Below are 24,458 nucleotides of genomic sequence, written 5' to 3'. Positions count from 1 at the left end.
CAATTTTTGCAGCCACATGTACCCTCAGAGTGTCAGCAGCTCATTCCACTTATTGTACCTCGACTACTGAACAGGAACAATTACACAAAGAAATTATAGCTAAACACTATTTCAACATTAAAGAGGAAAGTATGCCTTAAGATCAAAATATAATTATAGAAGTCACGGAGATAATTTCTCCATTTACTTCATCACATCAAAGAATCTTGAAAACAAAACTAGCTCTTTATCCAGTTTGTGTCAGAAAATTTAGAAGAATTCTTAAAGATACTCTAGGAAATCACTGAATCAGTTTGCTGCTATAACCTCAAAATCATACACCAAAAAAATGTATAACCATGTTTATGTCAAAATGTTGCACAAAGTCCCAAGTCATTGCACAGCAAATTAATCCTGGAGAATCCTGAATGCCTGCAGGAACAAGCACCTATGTTCAAAAGCATCTCTTTCAAAAAGGAGAAAAAAGAAAATAGGCAACTTGGTGAGGACTGCAGATGTGTTGGAGGGTAGGGCTGTTGTTCATGAGGGCCCTGATCAGCTACAAGAAAGGTCTGAGAAAAGCCTGACGATGTCCAATAAGACAAACCCAAAGCCCAGCACCTGAGCCAGCCAAACCCTGCGAGGGTGGGATGGGGCCGGGCCCAGCGGGCAGCGCCTCTCAGAGCACCGGCAGCTCCGGCAGGGAGCACCTCAGAGAGCACTGACAGCTCCGGCAGGGAGCACCTCAGAGAGCACCTCAGAGAGCACTGACAGCTCCGGCAGGGAGCACCTCAGAGAGCACTGACAGCTCCGACAGGGAGCACCTCAGAGAGCACTGACAGCTCCGGCGGGGAGCACCTCAGAGAGCACTGACAGCTCAGGCTGGAGCACCTCAGAGAGCACTGACAGCTCAGGCTGGAGCACCTCAGAGAGCACTCACAGCTCCGGCAGGGAGCACCTCAGAGAGCACCTTAGAGAGCACTCACAGCTCCGGCAGGGAGCACCTCAGAGAGCACTGACAGCTCAGGCTGGAGCACCTCAGAGAGCACTGACAGCTCCGGCAGGGAGCACCTCAGAGAGCACTCACAGCTCCGGCGGGGAGCACCTCGGAGAGCACTGACATCCCCAGTGGGCAGCGCCTCAGAGAGCACCGGCAGCTCCGGTAGGGAGCACCTGAGAGAGCGCTGGCAGCTCCCGAGGGACCGGAGCCAACACGAGTGAACAGTGCCAGGACAGCCCGGAAGGGCAGGGGCTCGCTGGGCTGCAGGAACAGGAGGACAGCCGGCAGTCCAGAGCATATCACCACAGCCTTGTTCTCAGCATCTCCTGAGCCTGACGCTGAAGAACTGCCCCCGCGTTCAGGCCTCCCAGCACAAGAGAGATGAAGTGCAGCAGGTCCAACACAGCTGGACACAGAGCTGCCACTACAGCAAGGGGCCGGAGCAGGCTGCAGGGAGTCAGCGGCAGCCGGCCTGGCCAGCCTCAGGGCCAAAATCTACCGAAATCTTTCCTTGAGCATCTCCTGTGGCAGTCACAGGCCACCAAGCCAGGCTTCCTGCAGGTGCAGGGACAAAGAGGCAATGGACACAAGTGGCACAAGGTTTATTCTGGTGTGAAATAAAGAAAAACATCCTTCACAATGAGGGCAGTTAAGCCATGGATGACACTGCCCATCCTTAGAGATTTTCAAAACTTATCTGGACATGGCTCTTAGCAACCTGATCTTTATTAGAAGCTCACCTGCCCTGAGCAGGACGCTAGACCAGATCATCTCCAGAGGTCCATTCCAACCTAAAATCTTCTTGAGTCTCTAGAAACCGAAAGAAGCACTGCAGGTATGTACTGCAGTGAACTGTCTTTTTACAGGAATTACAAAACAAACAAGGAAGTCTAAACAAAAGCTCCCAAATACTATTAATACATATAAATAACTATCATAAAGACATTATAACAATGTCTTAATTGAAATCAACTGACTGGTATTGTTGCAGTCTTTTAGAAGTTATAAAAATACTAAGACCAAAAAAAAAAAAACTTCTGTGACTTGATCATTTGCCTAAAACATCAGTCAAAATTAAATGGATAACTTACAAGAACAAGGACTCCAGCTTCAAAAGAGAAAAGATTAACCAAATTAATAAATGTGCTGTCATGTTTCTTACCTTATTTACAAGAAACTGTGATCAGCTGGTCCTAACACTCAACCTCCCACCAACACCCAGAGCTAAAAATCTGTAAAAATGGACTTCAGTCATAGATATCTGAGTATACCTTTAAAGTTACAAAAAACAAACCAAAAACACACCCCCAAACATACAAATATAAGAGTGCAATGGACAAAGCAGGGGGAAAGAATAGGAAAGTACAGTTTGTAGAAGTAGAGAAAACAGATAAAGTGTCAAAAATTCTGTTACCCAGACAGTGCGAGTTACAGTTCTGCGAAACAGACATCAGGAGAAAACTGAAGGGAGAAAAGCAAACATCACTATCTCACTTAAAGTTTTTGCATATGAGATGTAAAAATTTAACCCTATGTAGCAATATAAAGTTTCAAAAGAAATCCTATGGAGGCAAAAGAAAATAGACTTTTCAGTTGGTGGGGGAAAAAATCCTAGATTTTTGAGGAAATGGTTGAATTTAATTTTTTAAGAAAAATTAATTCATTAAACCGTTCTAAACCAGAAACTGTATTTATGATGACATATATTTGACTACTGCTGAAAAGCATATCAGAGTTAATACATAAATCCTAGCAAGATTTTCAAGAACCAAATTAATTCACAGGACCAAAGTATTAAAATATTCTCTTTATGACTATTTGAATATCAATTTACCTTTTTAGAGAGATAAAATATTTCATTGATGGAAATAGTTTTCACAAACAAGGCATTTGAGCAGAAATGGTATATTACCGAAATGATTTTATTTGTGCCAAATAATTGCCAACTGACATGAAAGGATGATCATGACAAAATTTATTACTTTATCATTCCTGGTGTGCACTGGACACGTTAGAACACACCAAACAACTGAGTTTAATGAAAGCACATCCTGTAACAGCCAAAGATTAAACTTTCACACAGTATTATTGTGAAGCTTCTTTAAAGTGTTTTTGAATAATAATCTTTTAATTGTCTTTAAACAACATCTATATGAATGAATCAATGTCATTGACTACTGTGTGCAACTGATCCCAGTCTGCCAGCCTTTTGGGGCTCCCCTAACTGGTATTCTGTTATTGTTTTCCCTGGCTGCTCCATTTGAAACGAGCCAGCAGCCTAAAGCAGGAAGGCCAACTGTTCCCCTAGTACTAACAAATGTGCTAATATGCACTAGTTTAAACTTGATCTATCAAGTGAATCAGTGAACCATGAAGGGTGGTGGGTCAATCAGGGTGTTCTGAAAACAAAGGCTCCTAGGGCAGCAGAGACGCTGTGCTCAGACATACATCTGTGCTGCTTTCAGGCCCCAGCCTTAGGAAAATGGGTTTATGTTACAAAAGTTAAGAGCCTGGAATCATGTCATTACCACCTACATTTATAAATACTTTATAGAACATTAGGAAAATTATACATGAGAAAAACTAACAATATGAGACAGAGTCGTTGATGTAACTATGGAGACACCACTGTTAATATTAACTAAGCTAAGTTAATGTTTAACATTAATGGTTTAATTAAAACTCCATGCATGAAGTTTCAGGCTTTCATATCAAATACCCGTGTGATAGATACTACAGAACAGCAGATAAAAATAAAATGCACTTTGTGCTTATTTTGCTACCTTATCATTTATTCTTAACCACATTTACTGTCTTTTGTTAGTTTACAAAGTTTTTAAGTAAAGCTTTTTCAAATCAGCTCTAAGTCTTGTTAAAAAAATGCATGAGCATTGACAACTGTACATTTTCTCTTATTTCTGAGCCTGCTTCAACCCTTTCAGAACCACTGTGTATTTGCAGGTGCAGAGGATTTCAGATGAAACAGTGAATTCTACTGACACAGTGAGTCCCCACATGCTATGCCTGTAAATCCTGTACAAAAAGATGTGATGTATAAATGGAGATCACAGAGTGGGGTGTGCACCAGGGCTGACACAAGGTAACAGCACACTAGACCCTGTCTGAGCTGCCCTTTGGGGCCTTACAGGAACCAGACCAGAGCCAAGGCTCCAGAGGTGCATGAAGATGGCAGCGGTTACCTTACAGCAGTTTAACACACATGTGATGTACAGATCAGATTTCAGGAACACTCTATCACTGAGCAAGCTCTTCATATCTAGCTGGCATGCACTGGACAGCAGCCACAGCAGGCAGAAAATAAGAACTTACTTAAATATGGGAGATGGTGGTACATATATTTTATTACCCTGTCACACACACACAGAAAGAACCATAATAGCAGTCACTGTAACTAAATTCTAAACACTTATATCTGTGTGTGCTCACTCACATGATAATAGGCTTCATAAAAAATTATAGCTCAGTTAAACTTTAAATTGAAGTACTCTGAACAAAGTCAAAGCAACGGAGGACACTCACTGTGAAGATAACAAAAATGAACAGGGAAAAACCATGTATGAAACATTCATGCCAGACACAGATCACACTGTAAAAAGGAAACTGTGTACATGAAACTTATAAAATATAAAATATATTATAAAATAATTTTTTTAAAATCTTCATTAGAAACCTCCAGATAAACTTTGGCTCATATTATCACCAATAAACTTGCTATTGTTGTTCCCTAATTAATGTATATGCATAAAAACCTAAAAACTTGTCAAAAAGTAAGGTAAATAAGTATAAATTGCATTTACCTGCAGAGGAAACACACCTGTCAGTAACATGTATTCCCATTTGTCAGAATATCTAAACATTCTTGACCAAATAATTTTTTTTCCTACTTTGATAAATCACCTGCTTTTAATTTGATCCATCCCAGAAACAATGAAAAAATCCTTCAAATAAATAATGCAGCAGTTAATGAAAAATTATTTTGTGATCAGACAGGCTGGAGGAGGAGGGAGGGTAGGGAAGTAATATTTACTCAGAAGGATAAAACCAGAAGCAGCCAATTCGAGTTCATTAACAAGAATTACTCCAGCACTATTAAAAAAAAAAAAAAAAAAAAAAGAAAAAGAAAAAACCTGCAGCAAAAACTATGAAGATCCTTTACTGTTTCACACAGAAATATCAGCCACCAAGAAATCAACAGAACTCAGCTGCATTGTATACTTTTAGTTCAGACTTAGAAGAACATAGACATTAGCAACTGGTATGACGATATGATGAGGGTTTCATTTGGTTACATTTATCTCTCTGAGTCCTGTTTATTCCTGAAGTAGAAGGCAAGGAGAAAAAAAATGTACTGATCAGAGATCCAAAAAACATCTGTACAAGGTCTGAGCTTCTGGAGAAAGACTGAAGCAAGAACTAGAAAAAGCATTGCACAGAACACTTCTTTTTCAGGTTCAGGTGGCTTCCAATTACAAAGCTATAAAACAGAGGCTGCACCTCGAGGTCAAGGCAACCTGAGCTAGAGATACTGCAGCTATTTTTTCTGTGACCATATGGTATCACTGCTCCTGATAGATGGAGAGTAATCTAGGAACAAAACAGACATTTGCTCCTTATGCAAATGTCCTTGCCTTTATGGGTAGCTGGAGATCTACAGGAATCCTGGCACTTCTGCAGACTGAGATACTTCATGATAAAGTCTTTCAAAAGGGGAAAAGGAAAGGCACTTTTTAATACACATTTTCATTGGGAAAATCCAAAGCATACTTGTGGTAAGTACATAATGTGCTTGCCACACATACTGTAAACAAACAATGCAAGAATGCACCATTAATAACTTATGTTGTTTCTTTAATATCTGCTTGTGAAACTTTAGTAGAAGCACACCATAAATTCTTATTCAAAGTGTTGTTACAAACACTACAGATGTACAAGATTTGAATTCCATAGTCTGGCTCAGTTTTAACAACTCAGCTGGGGTTCTAATAGTGTGTCACAAGATAGACTGCTTTTCTTCTGTAATGAACAAACTCATTTGCTAGAATCTGTAAACAGAGACACCTTTTGGAGTTAAATCAGAGTTTGGTATTGGGGAAGGGATATCGTTTTGGTTATTTAAATCAACAGTGTGCACATTCTGTGCCTTTCAAATATAAACTACAGTGAAAGGCTTGGACTTCTTGTGGGGCTCTGTTCCCTATATGGTGAATATTTTTTCTTAATTTTGGTAGAGTTTCCATAAAATAAAGAAACTCCAACCAACCAATCCTACAATTGGTTAAACAAAGTATCCTGAAATTGGCATTAGCCTAGGCAAACACAGAAAGATACTTTTAAAGTAAAGAATTGCATCCCATCACTATTGTCAATAAATTTTGCATCAAATAATGCAACAAGAGTCCTACAGAACCTTAAAAGCACTGTCACATGTGAATTTATGAAGATGAGGAAAGTCTCTCCCATTAGGCTCCTAAAGAATATGGAGGTCTCAAGTGGGATTTCCTAAACCATCACCAGAAAGTTCCTGAAGAGTTTCCAGAAGTGCAACTACTGTAGTACCATCAGGTGTGATACAATTTCAAGTGAAAATATCAACTAAATATGTTATTTCTTTCAGAAGCAGATTTCCCAGAAGACTCTTCAGTCAGAGTAAAGAAAACCACTTATTTTCAGTAGCTTCTAAAACTCTTCCAAAAATAACATCAATTTGTTTCATTTTTACAGACATATTAGACAATTATTGTCACTTTCCTAGATTTACACTTGACCACGTAAAACTTCAGTAGTAAATATTCGCCAGAAATAAGATTCCTATCTGTGTCTTAATTTCCACAGGCAAGATGTTTCTGAGCTTCAGTCAGCCTCATGTATTGCCAACAGAAATAAATATGACATCAACCTCAATTAAATGCTTACCATTTAAAATCTCCTTCAGATGTCTAAACCATGACTGACAATGATCTTCACTTAAGTTATTTAAATGGATAGCACAGTCTGTAAGCTTATTCTCTTCTTTATTCAAGCATTTAAAAATTGTGATACCCAACAAAGTACCACCTTTCTTCTGCCCTGCAAAACGACGACGTTTCAGTTTTACTGAAAATACATCTTTCATTTCAATAATCTCCTCCTGAGCCTGTAAAGCCACACTGGAATCACCTGTAAGGGGAAAAAAAAAACAAAAGAAAAGCATTACTACAGTGATTGGGAGTGACAACTAAAAGTATTGTTAGGGCTTCATCTCTAGGTTCACTTCTTCCATCTGTTCATGCCTGCATTGAAACTTACGGCGTATCATTTCCCTCAGTCACTGGTCTTTTGTTTTACCAACTTTGTTATGTACCCAGCTGTACAAACAAAACAATTTCAAAGAGGTTATTTACTCAGCTTTCTGGCATTCAAAAAAATTAATAAAATTTCACACTCTAAGAAAGAATTTTTTTGAATTCACATTCAAAAAGCAAATTCTTTATTCTGTTCACCTAAATCACAGCAATCATAGCAGTCATACTTGTAAATCATAGTGTGCTATGACCCAAGCTGACTATATGCTCACTGTATTTTTTTGTTTGATACAACCATTACCTTTTGTGTTTACAGCAGAAACGTGTCAGAAAACAGTTAAGCAAAAATAGACAAATAAGCCAAAACTGTGTTACCCATTTTTGCTTTCATTTTTGATTTATGAATTCAGTTTAGAAGACAAGAAAAACAGTTTCAAAAAAGTTCTTGTGACAGTTCGAGATCCTCATCCCAGGGGAGATTTGTGTTAGGCTAAGGGAAGTTTTTTTTTTGTTGGGGCTTTTATTTACATGGATGCTGTGGCTGCAGATGCTACCACTTCATTTCCAAGTGCCTTTTGGAGATGCATCAACTGAGGCACTATGGTAGAGGCTTCTCCTTTTTCTGCTCTCTTGAGCTGCATTCAGATTCCTCAAAACCAAAGTCAAATACACAAACTGAAGGAAAAATATCGGCATTCCTGTAGGTATCAGATTCTTTGGACACAGAATCTGAAAATTTTCCCTGCTTTCTTCATAATTACAGCAGATCTCATACACCACATCAATAAAGGTCCCTTTTCAGCCCAAGGCAAGAAATGCTAGAAACCAGAAAACTTCCCCAAATCTAGCAACAACTCTGATTTCTCAATAGCAAAAACTGTAGCAGATTCTGTTTGATGAACAGTTGATACATGCTGTAGTGGAGTGTTGTCAATTTTAATTGTCACCCAGGGAAAGATGGACAGCACCACCTACTTCATTACACCACATGAAGCTGAGGGTTTCAGAAAGTCATATACTTTTTCTGGGTAGGAAAAAGATGACTTTGTCAATTCTTGAAACAGTTTGATACTGGCATTTCTCAACATCATTTCTGGAAGGAGGCTATGCAGTGATCATTTCTCTATCCAGGAATCCTGGATGGCTTCTCCTCAGCCATGCTAACACAGCTAAAGCTCAAGTCAGTATGACTTCTCCTCACAATTCTCAACAAATTCATTTTTCCCTGTTCTGTACCAAATTACCTGCAACAAACAGAAGCATGACCTTATTATACTTCCCACATATTTTTCCCAACTTGTTAGACTTTATCATCCTAGTATTTCCAAAAATCAGCTACTAAGGTGTAAAACTGGACTGAAATCATTCCACTCTTAGCAGGAATACTGTGACAAGTAAATGTTGGTGTGCATTGAGATAGTACACAGGAAATTGTCTGTAGTGCATTTTTTCAGAAGTACACAGCAAATAAACAGGAGAAAACTCACCTAAATAATTTTTTTAAAACCCCAACATAAATCCTGAAGTACTGTACACAACTGCTGAAAAAGTATTTTCAGTCACTGAGGGAACTGAGGGGGAAAAATACTGTATGATTGATTCCATTTGAACTATGATTTTACACAAACTCAAAGTGAACATTGTACAAACAAACTTGGTACTAACATTACTAAACCCAAGATCTTCATTTCTGTCAAAATTTGTACTGCTCTTCTAAAAAATTTCAGGGTAAATAGTCTTTGTAGGCCTGAAATGAAAAACTGACTGGTGATGCCCCAAATTACCTAAAACTACATAGTTTAATATCTACGTTAAAAACTTGTTTTAATTTTTAAAACAGAACTTTTGAGGGGGTCTGCTTAGATTTTTCCACAAAGTCTGTCAGACATACAGTACAGTGAAAATGCCAGCATACAACCTCAATGTTTTAGGAGAAAGAAAATATAACCACAACCATTCTGTAGGAATAACTGAGCTGCAACTTTCATTTCCCCAGACCAATACAAATATTCTAAGTGGGCTTGCTTTTAAAATACTTTTAAATAATTAATTTAAAATAAACAAATCTTTAAAATAAATAATATTTTGGACTTAATTCAGTTTTGCTGAGGGTATCATAAACTCTATGATGCCAATGTGCGCCGCATATAAGTTACAAACATTAATCTATTTATCCTGCACAAGTCAAGGAAAATGAAAGCCTGATAAAACATTTTTATTTCTCACTAGCTTTCATAAAATGATATTTAGTCTTAAGCCAGGTATGGTCTGCATTTTCTTTTCATGACTATTTCAGCCAGTTATTTACTTGCTTGTGCATCTTCCTCTTTCTCTGTATTTATCAAATTCTTATGTTGCTCAGATGCATATCAAAATTGTTTATATTTAAAATAAAACACTCTCACTAGGCAGCACTAGACTTTCAAAACCACTATCTGACTTTGTTGGTTTTACAGGAATACATTTACAGATGCATCCTGGAAAAGGATATAAACTTCAGGAATGCTGAATTGTAAAAAACCATCATCCTCAAGTTTTTCTAGAGAAAATGCTGAATTAGGTAGTAGGATTAGGACAGCCCATTTTCTCCTAAAATTGTAAAGAAATATGCATAAAATCTCAGGCATATTCCATAATTTTCATTGTCTCTGCTTACTGAAAATAAGACCATCACAAATGCAGCACAATTTTATAAAACAACCCACATAAAGAAAATTTAAGTCATTAGCTGTATTTATAAAATATTTCTACAACCAAGCTTTCTTTTGCAATAAAGTATATACTGTATTACGCACTTTTTAAACTTTGAAAACCATATTGGCTTGTTAGTATCGTATTGGTTATTGCGAGCAGTTTCAGGACATTAACTGTCCTCTCACATTACTCAGAAAGATATTGGGTACCATCTGTTCTTGCAAGAGATTTAAGTGTACATCTATTAGATATCATGCTATTTATTTAATTCAGTACCCACTTCCCATTGTTGTATCTTCTGAAAAAAAAAAAAGTCAATTTAATTACAAGGAATAAAGATAATCTCTTCTACCAGGCTGCCCTGTCATCATGAAAGCAGAGAAGGAACCTGCAAAAAGTAGGTTACAGGCGTTAGGGAAGAGCAAAACTAACAGCACTTAACATTTAACAAAGATCTAACAAAACCAGAATATATGGCACTTAAAAAAAAAGTTACTATAAGCCAAGGGCTTGTCTGAATCAATCTCAGCACATCTGTCTGATGTAGAGCGTAAACAGGATTAGAGTTGGATTTATCTGCTTGACGCTAATTGTACTCACAGTTTCTGCACATGTCCACTTTTTTTTTTTTTTCCAAATACAGCATAAAAAAAAAAGAAAAACCTGCCTGGATAGATGAATTTCTAGGAAGTTTTATGCCCCTATTTATCATCTCATAATTTCAAGCAATGACACTATCCTACCTTTTTCCTATTTATGGTAGTCAAATCTCTTATTTAACAAAAAAATTATGTCTGAATCAACCATACTGAGCTAAATCAAAAGATGAGGAATTAATACACTCAAATAGAGTTTAATTGTAAATAGTAAACCAAATTTTAATTTGTTAAGAGTGTTAACTACCTCATGTTTACAGCAAAATTGATGAAAATATACACAAAAAAAAAAAAACAGTACTACTGAAAAATAAAACTGTTTTAAAGAAAATGTGGTATTTAAGTATAAACACCAACACTTCAACAAGGAACCACTTTTTGGACTGTTACCTTACCACAGAAGCCCAACATCTAGATGTGGTACTTAAGGACTTGATTTCCATAACAAATATCTGGAGTACATGGAAAATACCAGACAACACACATGAAATGTGACTATAATAAAAGTACAAGAATTGGACACAAAGCAAAGAGTGTTATACTCCCTTGGTCACAAATGCTTCCTATGACCTTTGGCAAGTTACCTAGCCCTCCTGACTATAATGATTAAATAAATCTTTTACACATTTTAGGCTCTCTGCCCCACTACGTTCTCAAAATTTAGTTCCTTAATAGTTGATTGATATAGCTGAGTGCAGTGAAACTTAACAGAAATAATTAGAAATTTTAAAAAATCACCAAGACCATACTAAAGAAAATACACTGATCAGTACTTATTAAAGAAGTGGTTTATTTTAAAGCATTTATTATAAAATTTATTACAGACCATCCTATACCGTATGAACACTACTTTCAAAATAACCACTCGCGACCTACAATAAAACATAACTATATTAATATAAACCTAAAAATAAAATAAATAGAATTAAAAATTAAATTATTTTTGACAGTATGTGTATAAATCTATGTTTAGGAATATTTAATATAATGTCTCTTGCATATAAACCTGCACCTATTAGCCCACCAGTTACTAAGCCCACTTTTCCCTCACTGTAAATCAGCAAAGCACAGAAAGCAGCATGCAGCTGATTCATAAAACCTCTACAGTTTTCAGCTACTTATTGATTAAGAAGGGCTGGCAGTGAGAAAAGCAGATATGATCATTCTTGCAAGAAAAGCCAAGAAAAACTGTAAAGCTTTTCTGGCTATTTAGCACTTATTTAACTACTCTAAACATGAGACAGAAAAGCTATTTCAAAACACATGAATTTTGAATTATTTCTTATTTCAAAAAGATAGGTCATGCAACACTTCTGGCAAAATTTGATGCTATGCCTCTTACTCTCTTCTGCAAGCAGAGAAAGCAAAATTCCAGTTTCTGCTTGCCAAAAGTATCAAACAGTAAGCTGAGGAGAAGGTGGTACAGCCAGGGCCAGGTTGGGGAGGGACTGGTTTTTGTTTGAAGATTAGTTTTACATTACTCTAGTCCTTTAAAAAGGTGTTACAAGCAAGGCCCTAATCCAGAAATACATTTCTCAGACTGTATGCAATGACCTGCTTGGGAGCAGCAAGGAGCTCAGAAAGTATTACAAGGGACTGCATCTCACTTTCTGCAGAGCTGGAGAGAAAAAGCAGGGTGCAGCTACTCACTTCACCTTTTAATGGCAGCTATTCACTTGCAGCAGCAGCTGTATTCCTTCAGGGCAGAAAACTGAGCTTAAAAACATCTGACAGGAATACAACCCATTTTCTTTCTCCTTCTCTAGAGAACCTTAGGGAGAAGTGATGTATTTTGCCAAGCAAACGCAATTCCTTCCTGCTAATCCCTCTCTCAATACAGACACCTACCCTCGACTCCCCTGCCATGACTGTGCAGTCCAGCCCTTTCCCTGAAGTCTGGCTCTGGGCAGAACCCAGCTGAGTCAAATCAACTCCTAAAGTAACAGAGCTTGCCCGCTTTTCTGTTCCCCTGGCTTAGTCTTCTGACACATGGTTTAGTACAATCAGTTCAACACAAGTCCTACAAAACTAGAGATGCTACAAAGTGCTACGAAAATTCACAGCAGGGAAGAAGGAAGAACTGGGACTGTCTCCTTTCATCAGCAGGAAGTCAACATGGCCTGAGCCAATCTGCTGTGCATTTTCACTTCCAATTGCTAACTCCCCAAAGATCACACAGATCAACAAGAGTCAGTAAGAACTGGAAAATATGCACAATGGCTTCTCTTAATTCTTTCGAGCTCTAGTGACATCTTATACATTAAAAAATAAATTATAAGTCTCAGAATAAAATTCCACTTTACAAAACAATAATGATACATTCAATTATGTTTCACTGGACAAGGAGCTATTCACTATTCTAGCTTAAAGAAGTCATCTTATTTTAAACTACTATCACAGATACCTACCTCTAAAAAGAATATTTTTATGAAGAATAATAGGCATATTTTAAAAATAAAATTCCAAAACAAATTTGTACTTCAGGTTTCAATTTTTCAACACAATACTAGCCAAAAAACCCAAGTAATTTTCCAATGCAAATCTCAGTCATGGGATAGAGGCTTACATTACATAACAGAATAATTTCACTTGTTTCTAAACAATATTACTATATTCACAGCATGGGTAAATCCATGTAAAACTGTAACCTCCTACCTTTCATCTTCCCCTCTTGTCCCTCACTACTTTTCAAATGGTTCTTTCCCCAAGACACCACAACCAGCTGATTCCAGCCCCTGTTCTCCACCATATCTGTTAAAAACAAATCCTCAAGCTTCTGAACATCCCCACCAAACCTTGGGGCTGTTGCACATACAGCCCCTGTGCACAGCAACTGAAAGAAGGGCAGCTTTAGAGGACATTTGGTGTAGTCCTTGAAGTCTTGATCTGGATCAGACTCAAGCAATTAAAATTTGGCTGAGTTTCACTATAGCTTTAAAAGATGGCAATAGGCAAACTTCTGAAAAGAACAACCATCACCAAACTACTTAGCTGTGGCTGAACCAAAAGAAAAGAGGATCCCATACTGTAAGAGCATAGTTGAGTACAGCTCAGAGGCTGGCTTTGCTGGAGCTGAGGCCTTGTGAGGAAAGGCCAGGCCTGGGGACTTCCCCTCTGGGCATGACCACATCTCAGAGTGATGCTCATACACTGCATCCTGGTCAGCAGGCCATGGAAAAGGCCCTTCCTCTTGTAATGAGGCTCATCAGACATCTATCCATCAAGCTTTCATTAGTGTCTTGACTCAGCTCGCACACAGAGCAGTGAAGCACGCTGCTTATTAACTACAGGCTAATGGCAGAATTTCATTAGAAAAACATACTGACACTGGCAGTTTGAAAAGAAGTCAGATAACTTATTGAGTAAATACCTCTGCAAAAAAAAGTGTGATTGAAGCTTTAGCAGAAGGCCTAATGCTGTTCCAGAGAAAAAGCTTCAGCTTAATGAAGAGTTTCCCCTTCATTCGACAAATACATTTGAGGGAGATGATGAATTTAAAAATAGCATAAAGATCTATTGGGAATAATGCTAGAACAAGGTAAGCTGAAAGGAAGCAAGGCAGACAAGGACTGATTCCCATCCTGAAGCATTTGAAAGGATGCATAAAGCAAAAGCTTTGCTTTTAATAATTACACTTTCTTATTAACACCAGAGCAAGAAAGAGGTCACTGGAAATGCACTATAGAAAGCTCTACATTTTATATTAAGAATATGGCCCACATAATGCCTGATTTCATAATATGATTTGAGAAGTAGCTGCAAACCTTTTGTTTAGTGGCTTAAACTTTGAGGCTTTTCATTTAGTAAGAGGACTTACGGTACAAACATCAGAGTAACAACATGGTAAATAGTATCACTGATTTCCATCATTTCCCAAAACCTCTGCAAACATATGTATCAGATTAAATGACTGGTCTTACACAGACCAACCATACACCCACCATAAAATGGAAATTATTTTGCGAGAGATTTCTGAAAGAAAGAGAAGACTGGTATCTAGTAGCCTACATGATTTAATAGGATGGGCTAGCAGAGCTGAAATATACTAAAGAATCCCCAAAGAGGAAACATGAGCCTAATTTTACATTTCCTTGAAAGCATCTCACATATACACAGTGTTTTGTACCTACTAATTTATGTTACAATCACAGCAATTACTTCTGTCATTTCAGAAAATAAGGGGAAGTGGGGAAACAAATGACCTCTTATGGCCACATAACATTACTGAGTTTGATTAATACAAGTTAACAATTACTTTTACTTGGAGTCTTACTTGCATTAGATCTGCCTCAGCCTCAAATACAGATTTAGAAACCATCCATATTGCTAAATATCAGTGTTCAGGGAATTCATTATGTCTCAAATATCTGAATTTCAGTCTCTTCTGGAAAAGGTTTTCAAGAAATATTTTCTTCAGGAAAAAAGAACAAGCAGCCCATTCTAAAGACAAGTCAATTTCCTTCTGTAAACTGTTGATAATTCATGTACCCTAGCAAGTGATGCTTTTAGTTATCAAAGCATAGCTATCAGCTGCTAGATGAGCTCATCCATGAACTTCTATATGTTTGGCTTTATCCTCATTGATCTCTGGTCTATTTCTTTTTTTACAGAGATTTATGAAGGAAACTCTGTGATCCTTTGTATCATTGTATCTGCATCTCCTGCACTAGCCCAAGGGCAAGAGATGGCAATAGCACCACCAGAACCCTCTGACAAGCATAAAACCCTTCCCTCACCCCAACGCTCAGTTGCCACTTAGGAACAGGAAGAATGCAGGCTACACCACTTTGCCTGCAGGGATGAATGAAACCTATTTTGTTCACGTATACCACACTAGTAACAAACTTAAAAGAAAAGCACCAAAAAACCTCCAGAATTGTATTAGATTATCTTTATAATATAGATTTTTTTTTTTCCCCCTTTCTCCTTATGGACATGTTGCATCCATATTTCTCTAACTTTATAAAATATTTTGTCATATCAAAAATATAATTTATATTACACTATAGATGTACAATACAAAAATTACTTGGAATGCAACACCAAATTTAAGATATTCTCAGTCAGTTGTGCAGTATACAAATTAGCACTTCATATAAAGAGAAGGCTTACAAAATGCAACACTCCAGAAGCTTTCTGGTATTACAATTATTTTTATTATATAGAATTGACTTTATTTGCAATGATGCATAATTCTTTGACTGAGGAAATTACATTCTCTGTCATCAATTTTAATTTTTTTTTTTTGTAGCTTAACACTATGACATAGCTCTCACAAAAGATTTGATACCAATATGATGTGACACAACTGAACCAAACCTTAATTTCACTCACAGTGAGAAATCACAGGATTAAGTAACACTGTGCAGTCTTTTAGAAAAGTTTATTGCTTCCAGATGGATGCAAGTTTCCTTTCAGCACTGATTTTATCTTCTGTACACAGGGTGCCAATGTTACTATAAATATAGTCAAAAGCAGTTATAAAGATAAATTATTAAAATATTGACATAAACAAGCTCATACAATAGCTCCTCTCTGCACAAAGTAAGGACAACTACATTAGAGTGCTGTCTGTCTCCCAAATGTTCGATAGAACAACACGCGCACCCTTTTTAGAAATTACAACCCGTACATGAACAAGCACAAATGTCCAAGGTATCCATAAAATGATTTCGAATTCCAACTGCGTGCTCTTTGCCCCATGTTGTGTAGTGCCATGTGTTTCCCTGCATGGTGCCACCAGGACACCCACCTGTGCCCGTGGATCTGCACCGAGCTCAGGGCACGCTCACTGCATCGAGCAGCAGACACGCTGCATACACACTGCAGCACACCCGTGTCAAGCAAAAACTGATAAGAAATATCTTTGAGCTAGCTTAAATTTTGGTCCACCGCATCAGACACTTATAAAGTCTATCAACAGGTCTACAAAATGTTCACCAGAAAAAATAATTCTAGGGAATATCTGATTAGTCTATAAAAATTTATATATAATGCTATTTTGAAAATTTAAATACACTCAAAATTATCAGGTGAAGCCCTTAGAGTTGTTTTAATATTTTATGTTGTTATACCATTCAGAAATTACATTAATAAATGCTAATGAGCCATTTAAAATATTGTTTGAAATTTTCATGAGAGTCTCAAAAATCTGGAGATCTCCATTTTGAATTGTGACATAACTAGTGCATAAAGTAGAATAAGTTAAAGCATTTTAGAGAACATGCAGAATTCATAAAATGCTTTATGAATAAAACATCACCACTGAGTACCATGAAATTCAAAATTAAGTATAGAGATAACTTTCACTTTTATATCAAACTACTATATTAGTATACTAAGTACATATACAGAAACCTACCTATTTTCTGACTGTTTTAAAACAGAGCCACTCATCAAAAAAACCCTCCAAAAAAACCCACCCCAAAGTGCTCCACAATGTCTGCTTTGCATCCTGGCATGCACCAACAACTTCAAACAAATCTCTCCAATGTACTTTAAGCAAGTTCTTTGGCACCTACCACCAACTCCTCTTGTCTCCAGTACGGTAACTGCATGTGCAGTTCACATTTACATATCCATTCCTAATCCTGGTACTAAGTACTAAAATCAAACAGAGAGATTACTGATTGACATATAAAAAACAAACAAACAAGCGGATCAGTTTCTGATCCGTCTTCACTGTTGAATAAATACGTCAGATGACAAAGATGCACTTAAAATCTCCCATAATATACAAAAAGTTTTACTTCCTCAAATTTTTAAATGCTAGCATTACACCAATATGCACGGGGATTACCACTATGAGGCTGAAGTAAGTATCTTACTTGCAGATCCTATGAATTTTACTCACAGCATCACAATCCTGCATATGGTTGCAGAGTCAGGGAGCAATTCCCATTCAGAGCACCCAAACAGCAAGATGCATCTTCAGACTCTTCAGCACGCACTTGCACAGTGTGTTATTGTTACTATTCCATGCATATTTTACTTTATCACAATATTAAACCTATTTTTCCTCATTTAAAAGTAAATTTAAGAAATATTCGTTTTTACACATATCCAGCAGCACATTACACATCATACAATAATCTCTGATTTAGCCATAAAGTGAATTAGTGCAAGAAAATTATCACCACCTGTGTTCAAGAAATAATCAGTATTGATATCTTGGCACACATCTTTAAGTGGCTGACATAACAAATGGGAATGGATGTTTTATATTAAGGGTTTTCTTCTGTGAACATCAGAAATCTTCTCAAATATATTTGTGTATAAATAAATATAAATTTTCCCATAAATAATTATTTAAATAAATATTTTTTTCCATAAATATATTTATGGAAAAATACCATCAAAGCATATTGAAGTTACACTTTTTCCCTATCTGAAGTTGATCAAACTAAATCAATTGCAATTGTTTCAGACTCTTATCCTATACAAGAGACTCTTTCAGACTCTTATCCTATCCTATCCTATGTCTTTGGAATTTACCTTCCTTTCTCCACAACAAAAATAAATCTATTAAAAAACCCCAATACTATAATAATTGGAAGCAGTCATATGAACAATATTTTCAAGGGAATTATGGGTAAGAAATTCAAGTTTCCTATACAGTCTGCTCCTGCACTGTAATTCTTAACCAACATTTAATAAAATTAATCCCTTGGTATTTTGTTAGGCAAAGAACATACTTTCTTTAAATGGTACTGTTCCACCAATAAAAAGAAGTACCTTGCAAATGGAAGGCTAGGCATGCTGCAGTTCAAATTTTATCATCAAATCTTGCTTGGCACTGCAGACACTGGTGGAATTGCAGACTAGTGATGTGTGTGCTTTCACTCAAAATATCATTTAAATATAATTTAAATGGTTTCTGGTATGTAAGAGCAGCAATACCAGGACAGAGCAAACATCCATCTGTCCCAGTATCTTATATCAAACCATAGCCATAAGCAGATGCTAAGAGAAGAGAAGGAATAAAGGAAGCATTTATTCTGTTTCCCATTAGTACTTTTCCATTCCCCACCTGTTTTCATTTGGGACACCCTGAACTGACTGTGGTTTCTACACATTTAAGAGCAGTAAAATGAGGCCTTCTATCTTCATCTGAATCCACAAAATCTTTTAGCATTAACAATCTTTTGGCAGTAAGTTTTACAGTTCTCTTATCTATTCATTTGGTTTTCAGCCTGGTTCTGCTCAGCCTTATTAGAAGCAACTTATTTCTTATGCTGCAAAACTGCCACCTACTTGGTCCAGACTCCATCTCAAGTACTTTCCTTTCAGACCAAAAAGTGCCAGCCTGGTCTGTCACTCTCATCCAGAAGCCATTATGTACCTTTAGCATTGTCACCCCTTGAACCTTCTCCAGTCCCACATCGCCTTTGCTGAGGACACCAGAACTGCACACAATATCCAAGATGTGGTTAAATAACTGCTGGTTTATAGAGCATACAAACATCTGCTTTAGTCTCTACTTACATTCGAATTATCCTTAACATAATAATCCTAACAACTGTTTAAGTGACAGATGACATTTTCCACATGATAAACCTATAATCATGCACATTAGGAACGGTATAGCTGATCTTTATTCCAAGCTGATGGCATTCAAGTAAGAGATTGATACACTAATAATTACACTATGTGTAATTATTCCCACTCTTGGACTCACTGTCCTGTTGTCTAGTCAAATCTGTAAAACTGCCATGCCTTTGAAGTTGTGCTGTAGGAAAGAACTTACTTTATTGCTCTGCTCCCGCATAAAATCAGTATTGTTGAATGCTAATGAAAAAAACCAGCATCTGCTTTAAGCAAGACAAACATTTGTGTCTATATAAATCATGATACATTCAGTACTGAATTTCTGTGTGTACCTTCCCCAAACGGTTTCCATAAAACAAGTGAGACCTAGGGACAAAATTTCAAAAGCACCATCATATTTTAAAATAATTAACTACAAAAAAGCTCTTATTTAATTTTAACTTGTACTACAGTTAAAAAAAGAAACAAACATTGATCAGGTACTCATTTCTCTGCTAAGCATTGTTTTCCAAACCAACTCCAGTTACTATTAGCCCTGTTTAATGAGTGTGCTGCAGTCAAGTGACCAAGAAACATTACATTTGACATTAAATACTCATAGTATTCTTTTTCCTTAAATAAAAACAATATAAAATTAAAAACAGACATCTATATACAATCTTTTCCCAATCATGGTAACATACAATACACTTAGGTTTACCAGAGAATGTCAGCTGCAGAATCCACGGAATGAAACCACAAATCTGTTCGAAGTTTGAAGTTGACATGAGTTACCACCACATACAGCCATCAAACTGTTAGAGTATTATTCACTGGCACCACGATAATTTTGATCCCTAGCTAATCACCTCACTCCAAGTGAAATTACATAGATATGACAGAGCAGGCCTTTGGGAAACCCAAAACCATCCAAGTGTGAAATCTTTCAGTACCTTTCTTGACAGAGCATTTTGACAAGTCTCCAAAAGGCCATGCAACAAACAGGAGAGCACAGAGAGGACTTGGACAGGAGCAGTGTCATTTTGAACCATCTTCAGAACAGTCAACAGATCAGCCAGGCAAATATGTGCTATTTTCACATAGAAACCCAGCAAATCACCTTGATTTTTTTCCTATTTACTGTTAGCAACCTATTTACAAGAATTTTCACTCCTTAGAATTACATAGGGCTTTCTTCAAAAGCCATTTTCATATGTTATTTTTAAGTGAGAATATTTGTTCTATTTCTACTATGCTGTACTAAAACAACGCAGAAAAATATAACTACAAGATAATTTTTTAACTTTTGTCAAATGACAGGAGGGTGATATAACAATGAGTACTTAACTACCCAAACTCAGATCAGTATGTGCAAAACAGCATTATACTTAGTCGTAAGGATTTATTGCTGTTACCTTTAACTTGATCATTCACGTGTCAAATTCTGTTTTTCCAAGACTGTCTGCTCTGTGTAAAGATCTGTTTCCAGGATACCTATAATTGTGCAGTACATAACATCTGTTGCTTTGCATTTTGAGAGCCTCACAAAGAATACTTTCCTATATTCACTTGAGTGTATATAGGCAGAACAGATATATATTGTCACAGTTCAAATAAACTGACAACTACAGCAACTATTCAGTACTGAAAAGCATCCAACTACCATCTGACATTGCTCAAACAGGCAAAAGCCAGGAAATTCAGAGTTCAGCGCTGAATTCTGTTAATGAACTGACCATTTATTTAAACTTGCAACACACAGGTGAAAAATAGCCACATGCTGGACTAGAGACCTGTGAGTTACATCAAGCCATTGAAAAATTTGTTGTCAGTGATTTAACATATTCCTATGACAACTAAGTGAGAAACTGGGGAAGAAGGAAGTTGCACCAGATCTTAAACATAAGTGAATTGTGTTTCATCAAATCCCTTACAGGCAGGCTACCAGACATCAAGTCTCACACAAAAATTCAGGCTTACAATTTCCTTTTTTTTTTTTTTATAACATCTGGGTTCACTGTTCAAATCTGCTCTTCAACTAAAGAGGGAAGGGTTCCTAAATCACAGGACAAGAGTTCCAAAATTACTTCCCTAGAGAAACAGTTTGAGATGTACCATCCACACCTTTAGTCCACAGACACCAGCATTTTTGAAACAACCTGAACAACTGAAAGGAAGGTATTCCAGTCACTTACTTCAAGCCGGCAGTTTAAAAAGTTAAAAAAAAAATTACAACCCAAAAAACTGACAGTTAATGTCTATGAGACAGGAATCAATTTAGAAAATGATCCTGGTAAAACACAATTCTATAGCAGTCACAGCACTAAATGGCGAAAAGGTCAAATTTTGAAAGGAAACAGCAGATACCAACACAAAACTAGCAGATGTTCCTAAAGGATCATCTGTACAAAAACATAAGCATATGTGAGAGAAATCCAACACTATCACAAAATCAGTTGGTGTCTAACATAATAGCAGTTCCTTATGGCAATATGGTAATACATGTATCAGATACTCAACACATTATGGTTTTTTGTCTGCACATACTGTTACAACATAAGTCATAAAAACCAGGACCACTGATTTCCTCAAAAGGAAAACATTAATTCCACAACCCACAAATGTTAAGGTACACAGATTATTCTGTTCTTCAGGTTATGTTCTCAGATTTTCAACCACTTAAGCTTTTTAATAAATTGTCTTAGTAGGATAAAAATACCTTTGGAGTACTGCATGTGCTAAATAAAAACTTCCTTCTAAAGGCAGTGCATAATATAGCCAGATATACCTAAATGAAACAGCAAACAAAAAGGGATTTCTTCTATCCAATATCTATTTGTTTGGGTTTTACATAATTGAAACAGTATCTATTATTTACTTGCTGCTTCTGTGATATACGTAGTTAACAAGACATTTACAAGGAGAGAAAAATTGTTTCTCTAAGTTTAATTTTATTGATTCCAACAAAAGCAGGTGACACACTTCCCTGCTTTTATTTCTATTTTGCAACTGCAGAAAAAAATGCATTTTCATGCATTTTCCAATTAATTACGCTTAAAAGTTAAGATAAGCAGGCAACATTTGATGCAATAGAAAAAGACAAAGGTGCATAATAGAGGGGTACAGATTCAGGGATGATATGATAAAATGATAATCAAAGAAAGAATACAACAGCATCTAGGATCTGAAAGAAGGGTGAAAAAAGTTAGTGTTTCTGTAGGGCCAAAAACCAGGATAATTAAGAAACTGAGATAAGAGACTTCTACTTAGTTAAGGGATTTGACTGCATATTCTTTAATAATTTAAAAATAACCCTAATTTACACTGAGAAAGAGACTCAGTGTTACAGCACTATTGGGGATATGAAAATATCCCTAGCATGGGTATCAAAGATTGGTTAACATATCAACTTTTTTTTTAATATACACCTTTGGATTCTCTTCATCATGTTACATAAGAAGGACCATCAATTGACTGTTGCACACCTTTGCCCAAAAGGCATAGTCAAGAGTTGTCAACTACTCTGTGAACAAGAAAATTACGGAACCTTGTTACCTTTTTTTGAAATAAATTCACATTTTACTCCTCATTACCTTATTATGTCTCCTCTAACTCCTCAGTGATTCCCCACCCTGTAGCACACACCCTCACACCACAGCATCACCCTGCATGTCTCCCTGTCTGACCAGCAACAGCTCCAGCGTCCCCTCTGTTCGCTCACAGCCCTCTGCACAGTACCCACAGATCCCTCCCACAGCCACAGGGCACTGCCCCAAAGCCCCTACACTCCCATAAAACATCAGCTCACCCCCACACAGCGCTCCTGGCTGCCCCCTGATCCCCACCTATCTTCCTTCAATCCTCCTGCTCAGCAGCCAAAGCCCAGCACCAGCCACGCCTGGCTTGTTCCCGGTGTGCCAATGCCCGATGATGCACGATGTGCCAAGCACCCAGCCAGGCACCAGCCTCGCTCCCCAGGCAGGAAGAGGAGAGGAATAAAGCAAAGCACAGTCTTATCTGTAATAACAGAACATGGCAAAGCCCTAATTATTACACAGTGCTACAGGAGAAACAAAGGAGAAAAACCCAACCACAAAAGCAAAGCCCATCACCTTAATCCAAGCCTAAAGCTCCAGAGGATGTTAGCCATTTTCAATGTAAGCAAAGAGGTGCATAAATGTGTCAAATACAAGAAAGAACAGAAAGAAACAACATAAATTGTACCACAAACATGTGAACTGATCTTCTGATAAAGGAAAAAAAACCCACATGGACAATCAAGATAGTATGTTCAAAAGTCCCCTGAAATAAAGAACAAATTTTAAGACTCCTTTAATTAGTGTATCCTATTTCCATAAATATTTTTTAATTTCCACAATAAATTGTAGATTAGTAAATTACTTTGCAGCTTCATGCAGCATTTTTCTAAAATACATTAATTTTACAGACTTCCTGGGAAAATATTTGAGTGTCTTATAAGTTCAGACACCATGGGATTGTTTAAAACTGCATGCTTTAATCCATGTATTAATGTGGCACATGAATACCTCACTTTCAGTTACGCTTCATATTTTTTACGTCCCTTCCTTAAAAATAGTTCTTCTGTTTGGATAGTAGATAAGCCACTTAGAGAAAATATGTTCTCTACGTGTCAGAAGTAGAACCAAAAGCTTTGAATTCGGTCCTCTTGGAACTTCAGTAATTCACTTTTTGTAACAGCCAGTTTCCATTGCCATTATTCCTGACTGACCGATAGACTGACAGATGTCTTACTTTAGCGATCCCAAACAGACTATTGGTATCTATTTCAGCCACATCTGCTCCTAAATAGCCTTGGCAACAGGCCACTATGCACTCGGAATTAATTTTAAGTCCTTTATTGCTGACTCTTTCACTGTTGAAATACACCAGTGATTCTTTTTCCCTATTGCTGCACTTACATAGAATATCTGTAAATCTATATTTTAGATTAATATCAACAAGAACTATAGCATACTATAGATAAGAATAGCATACTTAAACAATATATTGATTAGTTTTAATTCATTATAAAGTATATATTTTTTATTTTTATCTTATTCATTGTGAAATATATATTCAACAGTACATTAACTGCTGGACTGCTCCAAGATCTTATTTTCGTGTTCATTAATTAATTTAGAAATTATGTTCAATTACTTATACTTAAAAAGCAAGTTTTATCCAGATTATTACTATTATTATCCTGACTATTTAGTCAGCCCCACCTGCAAGCTGTCAGTCGGAGAATAACTTCATATACCGTTCAGTTTAGTACACTAA

The 24,458-nt window shown here is 36.9% G+C and overlaps 1 protein-coding gene across 3 annotated transcripts in view; it reads right to left on the bottom strand.

Annotated features, from left to right (window-relative positions):
• The window catches only part of CERKL (ceramide kinase like), a 51,975-nt gene that overhangs the window by 23,902 nt on the left and 3,615 nt on the right, over window positions 1–24,458 (bottom strand). For 2 of the 3 annotated variants that reach the window (XR_008437882.1, XM_053982475.1), the window contains exon 2: window positions 6,914–7,156. Coding sequence is in view for 2 of the 3 variants with exons in the window: in XM_053982475.1 (XP_053838450.1) it covers window positions 6,914–7,156 (243 nt within the window). In the remaining variant the exon portion in view is untranslated. Of the gene's footprint in view, window positions 1–6,913; window positions 7,199–24,458 lie in introns of those variants that run through there. The other variant, XM_053982476.1, reaches the window with a different exon arrangement.

The sequence above is a fragment of the Vidua macroura genome, chromosome 7 (genome assembly GCF_024509145.1).
Source record: "Vidua macroura isolate BioBank_ID:100142 chromosome 7, ASM2450914v1, whole genome shotgun sequence".
Taxonomy (NCBI): domain Eukaryota; kingdom Metazoa; phylum Chordata; class Aves; order Passeriformes; family Viduidae; genus Vidua; species Vidua macroura.
Note: the sequence above shows the minus strand (reverse complement) of the source record. Positions and strands in the feature narration are given on the sequence as shown.